Here is a 19,749-nt window from a genome sequence, read left to right as displayed (position 1 = left end):
CAGGGCCAGGGGTCTCCCTTGGCAGGCTGGCGGGGAGGAGAAGGCGCCCCGGGGAGTTTCCAAAACAATAGCCTCGGGGAAGGTGTGATTTGTGGCACTGCTCCCGTGGTGAGCGCCCGATCCGATGGGTTTGTCAGATTGGGCACTGGTTTGAGAGAGGCAGAGGAGACCCTCACTAATGAACCTTCGCCTGTCGGCTCACCGGGAGCCGAGTGGCCCCCGTGGGGCTCACTGGGGTCCCTGCTTGGTGTGCCCGAGGGAGGCAGAAACCCCTTCGAGGCGGGCTTTGCTGGATGGAGGAAGGCCAGGCGTGCCCTCCAAAACCTGCACAGCGTCCCCAAGGCCCGGGCTGCCAGTGCCTCCTTTGGCCCAGCGCTCCTCTTCAGCTGGCCAGAAGTGATGGCACTGGAGTCCCCCGTGCGCCAGCCCTGCGTTCCTCCTTCGCTGCGGATCAGGTTTCGAAGGCGGCGGGTGTCGTGCGCACCCCTGCACGGCCTTTGCTACGGGCGCGCAGACAGAGAGGGTCCCAGAGGCAGCAGGACGTGTTTCGGGGTCCATATAAGGAGCCGCTTCAGATGCACCGTCTCCAGGGATCTGGGATCTTGGAACCCAGCAGGCCCCCTGCAGCTCCCAAAGACCCACGTTGCTGAGCTGGAAAAGCGGAGAGGGCGGTTCCCACCTCTGAGCCTAAGAATTGGGAGTTGAGCCGCAGGACAGACAGTCAGGCGTCCATCTCCACGCAGCCAGGGACTGACCTGGGGGACTTTTGGCCACAGGATGTCGTTGTGGGTAGTCCCTGGGTCAGTTTTCAGAGGAGCTGGAGAAATTGGGGAGCGTCCAGTCTCTGTCTGTTTCTCCCAGAGAAATAGGGCAGGTGTTGGAAGGCAAGCAGATGTTAGAAGGTAAGCCCTGCTCGCCCAGAGGGCCGTAGAAACACATGATACCATGAGTATGAATACCCGTGGCGAAGGCAGCAAATAGAAGTATTCATAAATAAATAAAACAGGGAGGAAGGGGCAGTACAACCTTTTTCGGCTGTCTGGGTGGGGCAACAGTTTGAGCCCTTTCTGGCCCCATCCTTACATCTTCTCACTTCCTCTTTGATCCAGTGCACCTTACAAACAGGGTAGCCCAGGTTAACCTAGTCTAGTCTAGTCTAGTCTAGTCTAGTCTAGTCTAGATTTAGGCTCTGTGCTGGGCACACTGACCGACTCCTGAGGCGTCTTTAAATGGGTCCATGAGGACTAGATCGTTCGAAGGAGACCAGCAGAGCTGCTGCGTCTGAGGATGGGAAAACAAAGAGGGATTTTTGCTTCATGTCAGAAAACGGGCCTGGTTCTCATTGGAGACCAGCATCCTGCGTGCAAACCATTATTTCGTTCCTTTGAGAAACACACACACCCCCGCCCCACCGGCTGTTCTGAATTGAGGGAGAGTTCCTCTCTCTCCTGCGAGCCCTCTGTGTCTTATTATATTAAAGAAAAGAAGTATTGCAAAAATATTTCCCCCCACCCACATCTCTTCCTTGCACCCTCCAGGAAAGTTACAGTTTAACTGTGAAATGCTGGACTTTGTCCCGAGAACGCAGGGACCCTGCAGACGGCTCCTCCGCTGCAGGAGGTTTTGAGGTGGAAGGGGCGAGGCCCTGTGGGGCTTGCTGGGCTGAATAGAAACACGGTGTGCGTGGGGGGAACAGGAAGGCCCCTAGAGTGAGCGTTTATCCAGACTCCTCCAGAGCCCCTCCCAGCTGGGAAAAAGGTGGTTACTTTCTGATCCATCTCCCTGAGATATAAATCACCCTCCGCGCTGGCCCCTCTTTCGTGGAAATGCTCTGTGGGAACACTGCAAGCTGCATTTTCTAGGATTTTACCGTGCGGTTGAGGCGTATCAGCCTTGGGTTCAGTGGGACGGCCACCTTCTCTTCCTGCCCGCCTCCAAATTTGGGGGGTCCTGATCCCAGGCGCTCCCACCCTTCCAGAGTAGCTCCGCTTTTCTCTAGGACTGGCAATAGGGCCCCTTGGTTTCCCTGCTGCTGCTGGCCCCCCCAAGAGAAAACCCCTTGCTTCTGGGACGGAGAACCCTCGGGGTCTCACTGCGAGGAGGGGGCTGTGTGGAGGGCCCCCGCCCTTCCCGGGGAAGCCCCGGGAGAAAACCTCTTTCCGGTTGCAGAGGCACGGCAGGAGGCGAGAGAGGAAATCCATGTCCGCCCCAGAAGAGATTCAGAAGAAGTTCCCGAGCAGCGTGTGAGGAAAAAGGGAACCAGAGGCAGCCCCAGGTGGGTTTCGGTCCAGCGCTCAGTCGTTGGGCGTGATCCCCGCCGTGCCTTTGCCGGTTCTGTCCAGAACGACGCCTGTGGCGAAGGCCGGCCGGGTGAAGCCGGCTTCCGCACCGTCCCTGTGCGCGCTGGTGATGTTCCCTAGTCGGGCAGCGAAGCATCTGCAAGCAGGCCACCGAGCTCAGAGAGCCCCGAGGACTCCCGTGATCTATTAAACCAAGTGGATCGTTGCCCCAAGGTGGATCGAAACCCCACCTGCTCCTCAGACTTTTTCACGTGCCGGGATCGGAAATGGCGTAAAATGCTTGGCGGCCTCGTGTTGATTGCGTTCGACGTTTCGGTGAATTGGGCCCCCCTTTGGGGGAAGCCTTACTGAGATGTGCAACTGCACCAGTGTGCGTGGATGCGGCCGCCTCGGGGGGGCCCTCAGTGGCCCAGCTCCCCAAAGGCCCGCCGCCCCCCGAGTTATGCCGGCCTCCGCCCAGCCCACGAGAAGCCCTTCCCTCCCGTCGGCTGCCGGGTTGACAGCCGCCTTCGCCGCCCACGAGAAGCCAGCCGAGTCCAAGCGGAGGGTGCCCTTTGCACTTGGTGACCTAACTGAGCCTCTGACCTTTTTGGGGTTTTGCAATCATCCCATCCACCTGCCACTGGTATTACTTGAGGGTTACGGTTGCATTGTACGGGCCAGTTCTTTGCACCTTGTCGGCCATCGTGGCTCCTTGTTTTGAAATTGTGTATGACACACCCAGTTAACTGCCGTGGGTGTGCATGTATGGTATTATCTGTTTCAGTCTCCATGTCAGGCAATTTGTTTGTTTGCCCAAGGACTGTGTACTTAACCCAGTGTCAAATACCCGTTCAAAAAACTAAATTACTCGCCTAGGGTGAGTTGAGAATTCAGTCCAGGCGACTAAAAGAGGAAGGGTTTTTCTTCTCTCTTTGTTAGAGAGTATCGGTTGGCAGGTTCACCAGAATCCTCCCTAAGTGCTGAAAGAATATACTGGGAGGGGTTACGCTGCCTTGGCCCCCGCAGTGCCCCCACAATTTATGCGCCTCCTTCTGTCCCATGCAGAATAGCCCTCGGATGGGGGTGCTAGGGGCTCTGGGTGCTGGTGTGAGCCCGAACACTCAGGTTGCACACCCCTGATTTAAAGCACAAGAGTGGTGATGCCACTGCCTGCTGTTGGGGACCCCCCTCCCTCCGCCAACGGGCGTGCGGCGGGATCCTCTCCAAAGGACCCAGAGCGTGGCTCTGAAAGCTGAATTAGCCCCTTAGCCCTGGGCTCTGGGGAAAGGAAAGAGAGTGCTGGAAAAGGCGAGGCTCTCGCACCCCCTGCCCAGCTGGAAGCGCCCCCTTGGACCAAGAACATTCTGCGTTCGGGGAGGGAGGGAGGGAGGGAGGGTCGGTCCCCCGGTCACTGAGGCCTGTTGAAAGAGGGGACCAAATCCAGCTTCTTTCCGCCTGCAGGATTAAGCCTTGCTGGGGGTGCGGGCAGCTGGGCAATCCGCTCGGTCTGGCCACGGCAAGGGCTGACCTTCAATGAACGCGGTCGAGGATGTTGGCAAAGAGAGCAGCACACCTGTGAGAGGTGCCCGGGCAAAGCGAGTTCCGCAAAGTGCCCGCCTTGAACCGTCTCCCAGCAATGCTGCACATGTTTTTCCACTGTGCTCTGCAGGAAATGCCTCGGCCTGCTGCTCGTTTGTTTGCCTGGCCAACGTAGGGGGCTTTTCACTCCCACTTTGGGAAACCACGCCTGTTCCTTTTCCTCCCCCCACAAAGTAAAGACTCCCGGGATAGCCCCGTCATTTTCTTGGCAGCAAGTGGGTGTGGTTTGCTCCCTCCGTGCCCAAATCAGACCTGGCCCTCCTCGGTTTTCCCCGAGTTCAGTGCTGTGGCTTGGGCTGGACCTTTTTTTTAAGAAACGGGTATAAAGTCTTGAAGCTTTTGTGAGTCCTGATAGAAAAGGAAGCCCCTAAAAAGCCATCCAAGTTGGCTCGTTAAAAAGAAAGGCAGATTCCGTCGTTCCGCTCCAGGACCAAATGCATCACCTTGATTTCTGGACTTGAAGGAATCAGCCTGGAGGTTCGGGGGCTGTGCCTGGGCAACGGGGCCACCGAAAGCTCGCCAGCTTGTGAAGCGAGAGGGGCGACTCGCAAGCCGAGTTCAGGAGCCACTCAGGAGCCCGCAGCTGTGCGACGTTTTGCCCAAAATAGAAGACGGTTCAGATAAGTGGCCCGAGGGGCTTTTACAAAAGGGAGAGGGCAGACAGGCCCACGGCTGCACCCTCCTCTCCTTCAGCCATCTTGCTGCATCCCTGCCGTGTCGCCGCATTAGTTAGCAGGAAAAGAAAAAAGAAAGAAAAGCGAGTTCCCGGACACAGAAAGTTTGCTTGTTTTAATTTATATGGCCCTCCATCTCAGATACACGACTACCAAGTAAAAACAGAATAAGCAAACAAAGCAAGGAGAATTATAAACAAATTATGGGCCAAGTTTATCCTCCCGGCCCTTAGAAGTGGGACGAAGGAGATGCTGGGAAGGAACGTGGTCCCTCCGATACTGCGAGGGGGCCTCTTTCGCCTACAGAAAGTCACACTTTTCTACTTGCAGGTCCAAAGCAAACCACGCTGGGTTACTGTAAAAAGCGTCTGACTGGCGTCAGAGAACTTGATGCCCGAACGCCCATACAGTGTTGAATTTAGGAAGTCAACATCAGTCTTCTCCCAGTTCAGAAAACCTCCGGCTTTTGAAAGCGAGTGCAGAGCTCCAGGGATCCCACCAGGTCTGCCACATCCTGGAGGGGGCCAAATTCAGGGGTCCTATCCAGCGCCCTCCTCCTGCAAGAGCCGCTGGTGACATGGTGACTAGAGAGGCCACAGATGGGATGGAGGAGGTTCAGAAAGGGCTCGACTGGTTAAAGGGCCCACCGTCCGTTGTGGCTTAGGGCATGCCCCCCAGCTCTGTTGAGGTTATGGTGATGGGTGGGTGGGCCCAGGAATTGGGTGAATTGCATTGCCAGAGAGTTGTGGGCATCCTGCAGAGCAAATATGCCAGGCGGGTAGATAGACTGGTAGGGGGGAGGCAGAGAAGGGAAAGAGGTGGCCTGCCTTGCCCCCGTGGCAACGGCCAGCTGGAGCGGGGATTGAGATGCCCAGCAGAGCCTCCAAAGGTGGACTTACTTCAGCAGTGCTGGCGAGGGGAGAGCCAAGGGAAACCAAGTTAGTATCTGAGTGGGGCCAGAATGAAGTTTGCTGCAGGGGCATAGCCACAGAAACTTGGCATACGGGTGGAGCTCCAGAGAAGTTCAGGACGGTCCAGGTCTTGAGGCGACAGCCGGTTCCCTGGGAAATTCCTTTCGGGGCTGGTCAGCAACATACTGGCCGTGGCCTCCACCATCCCCACCCATTCAGGATTCTTCTGGGTTACTCATCTGGGCGAGTGGAGTTGCCGTGTTTTGAGTCAGGCCTCCTCCGAGCGTGATTTCTTCCTCTGTGTCTCTCGGCGGTTCCTTCTGGGCCTCCACCCATGATTTCCTCGCCTCCTGAACAGGATGGATTTCGGCGTTTCCTGTTGTGGCCAGTCCTTGGGCAGGACGGCCACTGCAGAATCCAGGCCAGCCTCGGTTTCCAGACCGGGAGGACGGGTGCCCCGTCCTGGGTGAACGGCTGGTTTCAGTGTGGGGGGCCCTCGGGTCTGTGTGGCCAGTCCTTTTCCTCCCACCTCCAGGGCTGGAGTAGATCCGTCGGGTGGTGGGTGCGACTCCTCCCGTGCCTTGATGCAGCCAAGGAAGCAATGGGCGCGGAGGTCCGTAGCGTCAACAAGGGTTGACCTCGACTCGAGGGTGCGTTTACCTGCCGTTGCGAGGCCCCCTCCAAGATTTTTATTATTTTGAATAGGAAAAAGATGCCCCGGAAGAAACGGAGCAGCTGGTAGATCAGCCTGATGACTACAAATGGTTGGACAATGTCTCACCGGGAATTATTGGGGAGGGGGTCCCCAAGGGATTTGGAGTGCCGCAGGTGGGGTCTATTTAACCCAAGGCCGTGCCTTGATTTCATCCGTGGAAAAAGGACACGGCTTATTTATTTAACCTTAAAAAAGGATAAGACTTGTTTATTTTCCCCCTTTTGTGCCCCCCCCCGGCGATGTTTAATTCCATTTAAGAACAGGCCTTTTTGGCCTCTTCCTCTGCTCACTTGGGGCTGCTGTTAAAAGGCTGCAGAGAACTCTCTGCAACGTATTAAAATGTACTTCGCGACCAGTAAGTGAGGCGAGGGGTCGAGTGTGACCGGGGAGCTTCAGGGAAACAGCTGGAACCGCTTTAATAAGACGGGGAGGGGGGTGAATGAGCATGTCTGACCCCATCGCAGCCCGTTAAAAGCCGAATTAATCCCATCGCCCATCTTCCTTCTCCAAGCACTGGGCACCGGTAGAAGTACGGTTGAAATCCTGCACAATCATCAAGCCGTGAGATTTCGGGCATCTTGAGAACTTGTGCAAGGACACCAACATCTCACGGACCCTCTCCCTCTCCCCAAAGAAATCACCCCAAATCGTACAAAATTGCCGGAAATCCAAGCAGCGCTGGTCCCCACCTCCTCAGCCTTTACGGTTTGCAAAAACAAATGAAATAAAGTAATAGTTCTCTGGGCAGCAAGAGGCACGCTCCCACCCGCTTATGAAGGCCGATGCTCTTCCCCGTTGTCTGTGGTTGGGTAAGGTAGACTGCCTTGGCTGGTGGATGTTTACGTGGCTGTGAAGGTGTTGACAAAAAGCCGGTGGGGGGTTAGGGGACTTTTTAGGGGACTCGATTCCATTTCTGCTCCCTGGCCCACTCCTGTTTCCACTACAAATCCCCTCCGAACATGGAATGGGTATCCAAAGCTTGTGAGGTGCTCAGAATCCAGACCTTTGGATGTCAGCGAAGCTCCCGCGTTGGCTTTGAAAGCAAAGCTAACGCAGAGGCCGGCTGGCAGGAGCTTTTGTGGAGGTGGAAGGGTGCACGTTGTCCCGGCCCCGAGAAAGGAGGGAGGCCTTCGGTCTGTCTCTGCCGCTGCCTCGCCCTCCACGAAGGCCCTCTGTTTTTGGCCAGAGATGAAGGGAGCTGGAGCGTTGGGAGGGTCCAGGCTGATGGAGAGAAGGGTCTGGGTACCCTGCTGGAAGGCGCCAGCCTTGAACCCAGGACCTTTGGCGCACAAGGCCTCCGTGCTTCCACGGATCCTGGTGTCTCCCCAGGAAGGGGGTTTGGGTGGCAGAGAGGAGACACCACCGTGGGACGCCCATTCCTGGGGCCTTTCGCCACCTTGGAGAGCACCCCTTCCCTCCGCCCCAGCACAAGCCGCCCTGCTTGGGAGTTCTTTTGCATCCGGGCAGCAGCGTGGGAAAACGTGCAGGAGTCCTCCCGCCCTGGGATCTGGCGCTCGCCCAAGGAGCAGCTTCCAGGGGAGAGCCTGGGCTTAGCGGGTCTGGATGCCAGGGCTGGTAGGCTTCGGCGGGGGGGGGTCTCAGCAGAGCAGCAGCCTTAAGAAGGGCAGAGCCGGCAGCAGGAGGGTCCCTTGGGAGCTGATCTTTTCCCTAGGCACCTTGCTGAGCGCCCCCCATCCTTGGCCACATAGAGGTGGTCTGCCCTTTCTGGCAAGGCATCCCGAATCCTGCCCCCACCCCTGCGCCAAAACTCAGATGTTCCCCATCAGGGGGCTTTATTGTAGCAGGGGGAAGCACAAGAGGAATCCGTGCTGTCTTCATCGGGGAAACATCCAAAAAATGCAAAAGGCAGTTTATTGTTTCTTGGCGCTGCTGTTTGCGGGGGTGGAAAACGGCCAGGAGAGCCCCCCCGCCCGCCCTTCCTGTCCTGCTGCAGTCCAAGGACTTCAGGCCTGAAGTGGGGAGATTCTGCTTGCAAATCCTGTCTCTGTTTTGACCACACAGGCGGGGTCGTGACGGGAAGGAGTCCAGGTGACTGGACCCACGTTCCGTGCCTTGGGCGGTTGGCGTGTTGAGGCCACGGCCCCTTCCTTTTTCAAGTGTTTAAAAAAAGGAGTGGAAACCAGATCTGCTGGTCCTGTTCGGCACCTGAGGAACCAGGAAACAGGCCACGTGGAAGCGTTGACGCTGGAGTGGGGGCTGCAGGTCTCCCAACGTTGCCTTGAGGGGAGCCCCAGCAGCACCTGGGGGCCCGGTCAAGGGCAGGAAATGAAAAGGGCCCTCCTCCTGCAGGATCCACTGATTTGGGTCCCGTGGGGGGGTGTTGCGGGACCGTGCTCCTGCCCAGGAGGGAGGAATCTCGTCCCTGATCCTGGGTGCACAGGGTACGTCGGAGACCCCTCCTTGGTGCCTGGAATCAGGCGGGGGCACCGTGGGAGGCACAAATGCCCTGCGATGTTCCCGCTCAGAGGTGGTTCTCAATCCGCAGGTTCCCACCGAACGGACCCTCCGGAGAAACCTCCGCCTTTTCCCCGGCTTTGGGGTGGGACGCGTCAGAGGGTCTTCTGTCTGTCCTTGGCAGTTCCTTCCTGAGCTGAAGGAACACGGTTGCAGCTTCTCCACGGGGAGCCGGCTGGTGGGTGCCCTCGGGGAGCCGTGCTTCTGCCCAGCCTCTGAGCCGCGGCACCCAGCTGCACTCCCGGTCCCACGTGGGGGGTGAGGCCGGGAGCGCCCACTGGAGGGGGAAGGAAAGTCTCCCTTCCACCTGGTCTTCTCGCAGAAGGATGGAACTGGTTTGCGGTGGTGTTCGTTGACTCGCCAGACTGGCCTGCAGCCCAGGAGCGTCCAGGCCCTCACCAGGCCTGCTTTGTCGAGATGCCCCGGGGCCGGCAGGGTGGGTTGCCACCTGCTGTGCACGGAAGGTCATGGGAGGCACAGGCGTCTTCCACATACCGTCATTGTTTCTGAGGGTGCTGGAGAGGAGAGCGGACGATGACTCTCATTTCTGCTTCCGCCTGTTCCTCTTGATCTCCTTCCTGGTAGAAACCAAGGGCCGTTTCTGGGCAGGAGGTCCAACTTTAATAAGCGTGTAAGTAAAGGGCCCGTCCCTCCCTCTCAAGCAAGCATGAGATCCTTTCAGAAAGCCGGGGAGGGCCAAGGGCTGCGGAAACGTCTCCGTGGGGAGCTGCCGGGAACAGGGCGCGTCCATCTAAGGGGACAGTCCCAGACGGGGCCCTGAACCCAGAACCTGTGCAGTACCCTGTGGGCCGCTTTATCCCCCTTCGCTGGGCAGAAAGGAAGGTGGGGCTCGTCTCGTCTCAGAAGTGCAGGAACCGGAAGGGAGATCATTATTAATCTAAATTTTAAAAATTTTAAAAACTTTAATAAAAATATAGATTTATATAATTCTTGCCCAATGCCAGGCCACGTTGGTGGCAAAGGTGGGGCAAAGGGGTGGGTGGGGTGGGGTGGCACTCCTGCCTTCCGCTTTCAGGGTCGTAGTGCCAGCAAGGGCCCTGCTTTTCTGCCTCATTCTCAGAGGTGGAATGCCTTTCCAAATCCTTGGGTTTAGGGTTGGGTTGGGGCTCCGTTCATCAGGGGCAGCTTTTGGGGGGCTGTTCTTTCTCTCCAGTTTCCCCAGCTGAAAGGTCCCTTGGGGTTGTAGGGAAGCTGGGGGGCTGAGGGGTTTTTTGGGGAGACAGGATGCTCCCTGGATCCGCTTCACACAGCGCCTCTCCTCATCCCAGCTACAGACCTGCTGAGCCCACCCACCCTCTTCCATTGCTGACGCTCGGTGTCTTGTGGAAACTCAGAAAATGGGGTTATTCGGTTCCCAGATTTCACGTGTCTTGTGAGCAGGTTTAGCCCCCAAGTCCAAGAACAAGACACCCCTTGCCATTCCGAGGAGAAATGTTTTGAGATTCTCTTCTTTTCTGCCAGAAAATGACACGGGTGGGAACTTTTCCCTGGGAGCCAAAACGAGGAACGTCCCCAGCTCACCCTCCAATGTTGGAGGGAACATAAACAGCTGGTTGCCAACCCAGCTGGGGTTGCTGGGCATTGGGGAGAAGGGATTAAAGCTGCGAACGTGCACCAACAGCCTGTGCCGGCTGCAGGCAGGATGGGGGTTGAAATCCACCCCATTTTGAGGACCCCGAGCCGCGGAAGCAGCTGCCTGCTGGCTCCAAAGGAGGCCTCATTGGGCTCAGTAGGGCTTGCCCCCAAGTAAATGGATATGCCAGGTTGTCTCTCATATTTTTCAATAGCAAGATGGTGGTGTGTAATTAAACCAACCCAACAGCCCATAATTACAGAGTTAATGCCAGAAATGCTGGGTTGAATTTTCTGCTAAGCCCCTCCTTCCCGCTGCGCTCCCAGCCGTGTGCCAAAGGGAACACTTTCACCAGGGGAAGTGAAAATCTAATTTTAGCGTCAGGCTCTTCATATTCCACCTCCCTTTAATTTCATGTGCTTCAAAGTCCACCTTCCCTGGCAGCTGTGGGGCATCTTGGCCCGCCCGTCCGAGTTGCACCACGCGGCATTTTCTCCAGCGCCGCATTGCTCTCGGTGGGCTTGCGTCTGTTCTGGGGGAAAGGGAAGGCAGGAAGCAGTTCGCTCCAAGTTGCAGTTAATGAGCAAGATGTGTATGTTGAAGGGGGAGCGTGGGGGGGTTAGTACAGAAAAGAGTTTTCGAAGGGACGTATCAGCCATTGAAGGCTGCTGCCAGACAGAAAGTAAAAGTGGGATCTAGCAGTCCTTTTTATCATTCTCTTTATTTAAGCCATAAAACGGGTCTCGGGAGAGGAACACGTAACAGGGCACAGGGCAGCGTTTCTCGGCCTTGGCAGCTTGAAGATGGGTGGACTTCAACTCCCAGAATTCCCCAGCCAGCCTTCTTGGGCCGTTTCTCAAGGGCCACGGAAGCAGATGGTCCTTCCTCTGGCCTTTTCCGGGCCTGGAAGGTGCAGGCGGCACAACGCCCCCCACTGGGCACCCCTGGCATGCAGAGAGATGCCAGCCCGTGCCCCCCAGAAAAGACATCCCCTTCCATCCCACGGAATGAGGATGGGTGGAAACCCACAGGCGGCCTGGCTGCCTGGCAGCGTCCAAAAGCCCACCTTGGTGCCCACCGTGGCCTTCTGGTTTCCTTCCTTGCCGGATCAGGCGCTGCCCAGCGCGGTGCTGTTGTCCGAAGGCAGGTGCGTATTCTGCGTGGCGCCTTCAGGGGAACAGGAGGGGGCCTTTCCACCCCCACCCCCAAGCCTCTCACTTTACCTGTTCAGTACATCTTGTTTTCCGACCGCGTAATTAGACGGTGGCAAGACTGAAGTCTCGGCTTTCATCAGGTGCCCCTGGAAGGACCAGAGGGGGGAGATTAAAGGTTTCTTGTCTCCCATCCGGGGATCCTTCTTATTAGCGCGGTTCCGGGTCCCAGGGGTTGAGGGCTGAGCTGCAGACACCAGCTGCCAGCTTCGCCCACGTGGGCCATCAATCCCAATTTATTTTCCACGGAGTGTGAAATTGTATCAGGCACCCTGTCTGTCTGATTTGAAGCACTTTTACTCGGCTATTTAAGACCTCAGAGAGGCATAGAAATACGAACCGGGAGACTCCTGTGCCCTTGAGTTTAAAAGTTGTGGCACATGAGGAAAGAGAGACGGTAAGGGAGAAGGAAAAGGGCCTCAGTTGCAGCTTCTCTGAACAATTGGAGTTCTTTTTATGACCGTCAGCTCCAGAGCGACAGAAATTATAGAATACAATGCACGGAGCGTATTTTTCCTAGTATGTAATGGATGGGTTGCAAATCAAGCTGTCTTTCTTGCTTTGCAACTCTTCCTTGCATCATGATTTCTGCAGTGACTCACGCAGTGACACAAAGCAAACTGGCTGGGGAATTCTGGGAGTTGAAGTCCACACATCTTAAAGTTGCTGAGTTTGAAAACGCTGCTAGATACGATGCGGTTTCAGAGTCGCCTTTGACGCCTGCTTCGCATGCTTCACTGGGCGGAAAGGTGGGCACCAATCCAAATGAAGCCTCCCTCACGCTGGGGGCTTCCCCCAGTAAAGGAGCGAGGGAGGGTACAGCCGCCGGGGGGCGCGTGGCACAAGGTGCTCCCCTGGTGGTTCAGATGGAGCGTGGCCGTGTCCCGGCTCCTCCGCCTCCGCATTCCTCGCGTGCTCGGTGGCCGGAGGAGGAGGAGGAGGAGGAGGCCAGCGCTCACTTCCCCGCATTGTCTCCCTCTTTCCTCTCAGTCCTTCTCCGGGAAGAGGTGAGCCAGCTGCAGGAGGAGATCCACTTGCTCCGGCAAATGAAGGAAATGCTCACCAAGGACCTGGAGGAGACGCACGGGGGCAAGTCGACCGAGATCCTTTCGGCCACGGAGCTCAGGGTCCAGCTGGCCCAGAAGGAGCAGGAGCTGGCGAGAGCCAAGGAAGCCCTCCAGGGTAAGAGCGCGCCACCCTCCTGGCAGGTGCCAGGCGGCCTCAGCCCTTTCCTGCCACGGGCACCCGTTCCTCTATCTTCGCTTGCCCTCCCCGTCTTGCCCCCTTGAAAAGCCAGCAGCCTGGGCGCCCCTTGGCCGGACGTCTCTGTCTGGAGCGATGCCACCCCGAAAGGCCATTAATGGACACCGGCACGTGGCCTCAGCTGGTGGGATTGCCCAAGTGCCGGTTGGGAAGCGTGGGTGAAGAGGCTCTAGAGGGCACACGGGGTCCGGAGCGGCAGTTCTGGGCCTCTGAAGGTCAGCACGGATGGAACGTGGACGCTGGGGGTCAGCAGGTTCCCCAGCCTGGCGGTGGCTCACGATCTTGCCAGCTGTTGATGGAGGAAGTGTTTGGGTTAAAGCAAGAGGCCGTGGTTATGCTTGTTTGCTTCTAACCTTTGGGGAGGCAGCATCACTGGGGGGGAGGGGGGAGGCGGATCACCCCTTTTTGCACTTGGCAGCATTCATTTCATTGCCATTTCTGAACGAAGCAGTTTGGATTCCCTTGGCTAGCAGACTGGAAATGGAGCAGAGACGCGGCAGTTCGTGGCATTTCCTGGCCACACTGCGTGGTGTCCCCAATTGTCCCCATCCATCCAAATTATCTGCAAAGGGACACAGAGCACAGCAGTACGTGCCGGGCACGGAGGGACTCTTCTCCCCCAGGGTGGGCACTGCTCCCTGCGCTGGCTTTCGAGGGCTTGCAGCAAGAGGACATCCGGGCGCACAGAGCGCTTAAGCAGCTACCAGGGAGTGGCGGGGGCTGATCGTGTTTCCAAGGGCAAGCAACTCAGGGTTGGGGTCTTCTTGTGTGTGCGGGGGGTGAACATGCAGCCCCCTTGGGTGGCCGCCAAGAATTGCTGCAGTCTCCCGAGGAACGTGAGAAGTGGGCTTTCTGGAATCCGATCGGGCATCGGAACGGTGGGCTTCTCCTCCTGTCTCCTTTTACAGGCCTTTAGAACGTCTTTTAGGGGCCTTTGTTCAGCGCTTGGCTACTGTTGCCTGCTTTTTTAAAAAAGGAACCCATTTCTGTTTCTGTGCAGCCTCCCTGAGTGCCCCCCCCGAGTCCAAACAGGCTCTTGATTTACGGAGCAAAGAGGACGGTGCGGCGAAGCCCAAACCTTCACACGCGTCCCTCAGGGGCCCTTTGGCCCCGGTGGGAATTCTAATAGATAATCCCCCATGTGCTGCCTGTGAAAATTTGCTCTGAAAAGTTGTCTCCTGTTGCGCACGGAATTTCTGGAGCCATCTCGTTTCCTCCGAGTGACAGGAGCGTGGACCCCACAGAAGGCAGGGTGGGTCTTCAGCACAGCTTTAGAGAAAATCAAGTTGACCAAAAGATTTTTAAAAAGCCCTCCGCGGTCCTCTTAGAAAGAAATGGGCATTTCACTGACATTCTCACTGGGGGTATGTGGTCTTCTTGCACTTACTCAGTGAGAAAACACTCGAGGGGTGTGTGCAGGGGCTCCTTCTGCCTCCCCAACTCCTTCTCCGGCTTCCTACCTTTTGCTGGTGTCCAGATGAGAAAGTTTGGGCTGTCAGGAAGGCTGGAAAGATCTCCTCCCTCCAACAGCTCGAAAGGGAAATCGAAAGGAAGTTCTCCAGCAACAAAGCATGAGGCAGAAAGAGGAGGAAACACTTGAAAAACTGAAAACCAGATTTTAGTGGCTGGGCGGCTTCGTTGCGGACGTGGTCCCACACCAGACAGGTGGTTAAGAGAAGATGTTTCCTCCCGCTTAGAGAAAGAAGATGCTGGTCGTCCTTCGCTCTGCTTGAGGGCTTTTTTCCCGTATCAAAAGCCTTAAGCCTGAAAAAACGCTGAGCCCTTATTTCACGGGTCCCTTAAATTCTGGAAATGTGCTGATCCTTGGCAACTGCCTGAGCGCAGGGAGAACAAGGATTAATCGGGCCACCTGTGAGAGCCGTGACAGCAGTTTCGTAGCTTCTCTGCTGACGGCAGTGCGAGGATCGGCAGGGTGGCGGGGAGAGTCCTCAGTCCAAACCTGGGGTCCTTCAGAAGATGGGGGGATGGCCGTCCCCAGATCAGGCAGCTTCGTGGGGGGGAGGATGCAACTCCCACGGGGCTGCAAGACATCCTGGTGGGGCACGATGGAGAAAGCCAGCTGTGGCAGTTCTCAACAGGGTTGGCAGATGAACGTGGGCAAAGTGAACAGCATGCCCGCAGCCTAGCCTGGGGCCCCCTGTGAGCACGGTAGAAGTAATGTCATCTTTGGGGCTGGGTGGGACACGGGAATGGGGTGCCATGACTTTCTCGAGAAGTCCCACTGAAAGCTTACCCAGTGGGCGTGCCTGCTTCTGCTGGCCTGAAGGACCTGGGTGTGGCCTCGTGCCAGCTTGCCCACGGGGGCAGTCCAGGCTCTGCTGTCCGGTCCACAAGTGATTTTTTCAGCCTCGGGCAGCTGTTACCCGAGCTGGCGTTCCTGCACCCCTTTCTTCCCCCCTCCTACTGCCCCGCTACCGTTGCAGCCCTCCTGGCCAGGCTGAGACCCACGAGGGCCCTGGGGACACGAGCGCTAGGGGAAGCGCCCTGACAGTGGCTGGAGATTGGAGGCCAGCCGAGCCAAGGCCACAGCGGGAGAGGGCCTGCGGCCGCACTCAGCACTCATCCTGACCGGCACGGATGCAGGCGCTAGTGGAGAGCCGTGCTTCAGGGCGGCAGAGCCTAATTTGGAAGGCTGCAGTCGGGAGGCACGGGGGCGGCAGCTGCTTTCAAAGTGGGACGAGGCACGTGCCTGGAATAGCACTGGGAGGACCTGCGTCTCAGACCGGAACGACTGGCTGCAGCTGGTCGATGGGCGTAGTAGGATGGAGACTCAGAACGGATGCTCCGCATTCACGCTTTGTGCTGCTTGTCCAGGCAGAAGGACGTCTGGGGGGCCAGCGGTTCCCCCTGCCTGAGCCAAAAGAAGACATCAGCTTGGTCAGAGAGCACCTCTTGGCATTCAGAAGGCCCCCTGCCCATCCTGGGAAGTCCCTGATGGCAAGCCTGGCACCTCCAAGCGGCCTTGGGAAGATCCGCCTCCCTGCCTGGAGAACCAGGGCAGAGACCAGTCGTCCAACACCGTTGCTCCCGTCCCTGCCCCCCCCCCCGGATTATTTTTCTTCGGCTTCTGCTGGGCCACACAGAGCTCCTGGGATTTGAGGAGCGCCCGCAGGCTGTGCCCACCGCAGAGAGTGATGGGACCTTCGCCCGCCCTTCCCTGGTCGCTGAAGAAGTTCAGCCAGGAAAACTCTGCCAACCCACCCATCGTTTTTGAACCCACTCAGAAACAAACCACCTTCCCCAAGGGGAAGCAGAAATGGTAGGGGGAGAGGTTTTCTCCCGTTGCAGCATCCTCTTTTCCTCTCTCTGGCACCCTCTCCACCCCCCCCCCCAACAACAACAGGCTGCAGGGCGGGCAGATCGCTCCTCCACCCTCCAGAACTGACCTCTGGCGGAGTTTTTGAAATTAGAGCGAGGGCACGTCGCCCGAGGACGGGCTGCCGACCCTGCTCGGGCACCTGCCAAAATCCGTTGGTGACTCTTGGTCAGATCCCTGCCTGGGGCTGATGGAGCTGAGCCCATGGGAGGGCCAAGCCGCCCCAGAGCCCCATCGGCGTGTCCCTCTGCCAACTCGCGTGCCCACCCCTCGGCTCCTTGCGCTGCTGTTCAACTGCGCGTGAAGCTGGAGCTTCTTCCTTTCCAGTTTTAGCTCCTTGCCACTCTGTGGGGAATGAAAGTTTCCGGTGACGAATCTGTCTCCCATTTTTATGCTTTAAAACACATCCCTGCCTGAAGGAGAGCAATCTTGGTGGTGGGGCTGGGGGCCAAATCCATTAATGTGGGGGCTTCTCCCCGCCCCCCGGGAATGAAAAATGAGAATCCGTAGTGCTTTTCCTGGGCTCCCCTTATTACTTATCGAGAACAAGCCCTTTGTCTCAATTCATGTAATTAGTAATTTGTTTTAGATTAAACTATTGTGAAAACTCACTCCATAAAGCATGCCCATTAATTTTAACAGTAAAAGATCTTAATAAATTAAACTAACTAGGGCCATTCTTAGGTATTGCTTCTCTCTAAACCCAGATGGGGAAAAGCAGTTGCAATCTTCCAGCCCTTCCCCCTGCCCCCCCCCCAGTGTATTTCGTCTTTGGCTGGAATGTTTTTGGGGTACTTCAGACTTTTAGGCGAGGATGAGCGTTGGCTGTTGGGGGACGCTGCAGCTCAAGCAGGAAGAGGAACGGGGTGACCGATGCTGGCCCCGGAGATCTCCTGCACCCAACAGCAATCCCTGAATGCCCAGAGCCATTAACTGCTGGTTTTCATCAGGAGCGAGACTGAACTTCCCTTTTCCCCCAAGGAAAGCGGTGGTGGAAATTGGAAGGAAATTTGAAATGCTTTCACAATGCTCTCCTGTTTTAGCTGGAAAATCATATTTTAATTTGGCAGAGGATGGGAAGAGGTGCTCCGTGTTGATCTCTGTTGAGCCGAACTTTCTTGTAGGTTGGACGATAACCAAAGTCTGCTGTGATTAGTAAGCTGTCGTTGCTGAATGGACCCTCAGGTCCACAGAGAGGCCACTGGGTCATTAAGGCCAGTCAACATGGCATCAGCTGCACGAGAGCATTTGGGTTCTCTAAGATGTTTCGTCTAGGCGAGCTTCCAAAGAGCAGAGGGATCCCGAGGAAGACGGGAGGAACCAGGGTGGCTGTCTCGGCCACGATCCAATAGCTCAGAATTGGTCTCGGGAGGCTGAACGGACAGCGTCACAAGTGGCTGCCCTCAAGTCGTGCCCAGAAAACAAAACGGTTCCTCCAAGCTCCAAAAACGTGAAGCCCGTTGCATCTTAATCGGGACTCTGCCCCTGGGAAGCACAGGGGTTCGTGGCGTCTCTCGCAGGCGCTGCCCCATTTCTTGACCTTTTGGGGGATCCCCTCCCTGTGCCTCGGTTGAAAGTGGCTGGCCGAGTTCGGCTCTCCTTTTTAATCTTTTGAGATTTTGGAAGTGGTGAGATAAAAGTAGGCCATTAGCCACGGGGAGCTCCTCGCTGAAGCCCCTCCGTTCCCCTCCCCAGGTTCTTTGGGGAGCTGGGGCAGAAAACTCCCTGATGCCGGCCTCCCCCAGGCCCCCCATTCTCTACGGGATCCCCCCTTTCGTGTTGGCGTCTCAGCGGACGGTGCTGGTTCTTTGCAGACCGGAAGGACGGGCTAATGAGAAAAGGGCAGCTTCTGATCCTTTGCCAGTCGCTGAGGGGATGCTCGCTGCAGGCCCCAGGGACATGCATACCAATTAGGCTTTGCTCCCGGCCCGTGCGGGGTTGGAGAGAACTTTTTCTCCTGAAAAACAAAAGAAAAGGAACTGAAACGGGTTTGCTTTTAAGAAAGGGGCAGGGAGCTCTCTGCTCTGCCCCCCCTCCCCCGTTGATCTGTCCGGGGTGGGTCTGACCCCCTTCCCTCCATGAGGCACCCCCGACTTGCAACTGGTGTGCACAGGTTGTGCAAGGATCCAGCTGTAAGCAGGCAAACCATTGCGCAACGCTGCGCTGAAAAGTTATCCCCCCTTTTGTTTCCGGCAACTCCCATGAAAGAGAATTTGCTTTCAGGAGGAAAGAGGTGAAGTTCCCACTGCGCTTACTGAGCAAAGAGCTGGCAAGGGGTGTGTGTGTGTGTGTGTCTTTTGTCATTGAACCTCCTTCCCTCCAGCCTCCTGGCCTCTCACGCTTCTGCACCTCGAGGGAAGACCGCAAGCAGGCAGCGCCCCACTGGGGCTTCATCATCAGGCTGGGGAGCACGGCCCCACAGCAGCCCCTTCTGCCCCCTCCAGCAATCCAGTCAGCTCAAAAACACCTGTAAGAAAAAGTAGAAAGGGGTCCTTACACCTCTGGAGAAGACAACAGAGGGCCAGAAGTCCTCTTTCCAGAAGAGGAAAGCTTTTGGGAGCCGCAGGGAGGTTCTAAAACAGCGTTTGGTGTTTGCCCCGGAATAGGAGTTGCGCTGGGCAGGGAAGGTGTGCGAGGGACCCTGATCTCGGAGTGACCAAGAGCACCGTAGCCCAGCCCAGAGTATCCTCCAGGACCAGTCCGGCCCACGGCTGGATCCAGGGGGACCCCTCCTTGCCTCGCTCGCAGATAATTCAGGTCTGTTCATGCAAGAATCTCACCCTCTTTCAGAGGAACGTGTCTAAATACTTGTCAGGAATGGCCACGGGGATGGCGGTGGTACGACTTTGGCAAATCTCTCGGGAATCCTTTGGGTAACCTTCTCCAGAGGGGACAGAAGTGACCATCTGACGGAGCCGGGCTGCCCACCAGAATATTTTTTTTCTGTTTAAAAAGACTCCTCCAAAGCACTGTACCTGCCCTATCTGCGCCCCGCCCCGGACTGGCTCAGAGCTCTCCCTGTGCGTGGGAGGGGAGAGATCGGGTCCCCCAAGGCCTCTGCCCCTTCTCTGGTTGGGCTCTGCTCATCCTGCCTGGACTTCGGGTCCCGACTCGTCCTGGACTCAGCCAGCCTGGCTCTGCCGCCGCCTGGCTGGGTTTGCCGACCCAGATGAATGCGTCCCGACGGCTTTTCCTGCCCGTTGCCTCTCGCGACGGGTGGCTGATGCCCGAGAGAAGATGGCTATTTCTCTCTCGATGCTCCCAGGGCTATTTTAACTGTTCTAACAGTCTCCTTGATCTCCCACCGCCGACGTCCCCGGTACTGCTGGGTTGTTCTTCCTACCCCAGAGAAAGCCAACGTTTACCGGTCAGGAGGGGGAAATGCCTGGCGTTTTCTGCCCTCCGGCCTCCGCATCTTTCCCCAGAGGTTAGCGGTGGACATTTTGATTCCACGGATTAGGTTGATGGCCAAACAGCACCTGCTCTGGGCAGTTGGGCCCTCGGGGGCCACAAGCCACACCAGTGCTTTGAATGCAGACATGAGAGAAACCATGGCTGGGGGGAATGCTGTGTGTCCCTAAAAATCCTGTGGGCTTGTTGGAGCATTGATCTTGCCCCAAACCCTGAAGGTTTCTGCCTGAAACATGCATTTAAACTCCAAAAGGAGTTTATTTGATCCCTTATCAAA

The 19,749-nt window shown here is 56.9% G+C and overlaps 1 protein-coding gene across 4 annotated transcripts in view; it reads left to right on the top strand.

The window, feature by feature from the left end:
• The window catches only part of KAZN (kazrin, periplakin interacting protein), an 80,891-nt gene that overhangs the window by 47,554 nt on the left and 13,588 nt on the right, over positions 1–19,749 (top strand). For 3 of the 4 annotated variants that reach the window (XM_088147660.1, XM_088147659.1, XM_088147657.1), the window contains exon 2: positions 12,452–12,643. In XM_088147660.1, the coding sequence (XP_088003786.1) occupies positions 12,452–12,643 (192 nt within the window). Of the gene's footprint in view, positions 1–12,055; positions 12,211–12,451; positions 12,644–19,749 lie in introns of all 4 variants that reach the window. The other variant, XM_088147658.1, reaches the window with a different exon arrangement.

Source organism: Python bivittatus, unplaced genomic scaffold (genome assembly GCF_059951505.1).
Source record: "Python bivittatus isolate LINGU-HERP-01145 unplaced genomic scaffold, Pbiv_v1 ctg000510_np1212, whole genome shotgun sequence".
NCBI classification, from domain to species: Eukaryota; Metazoa; Chordata; class Lepidosauria; order Squamata; family Pythonidae; genus Python; species Python bivittatus.
The sequence above is the reverse complement of the archived record's forward strand: the minus strand, read 5'-3'. Positions and strand labels throughout refer to the sequence as shown.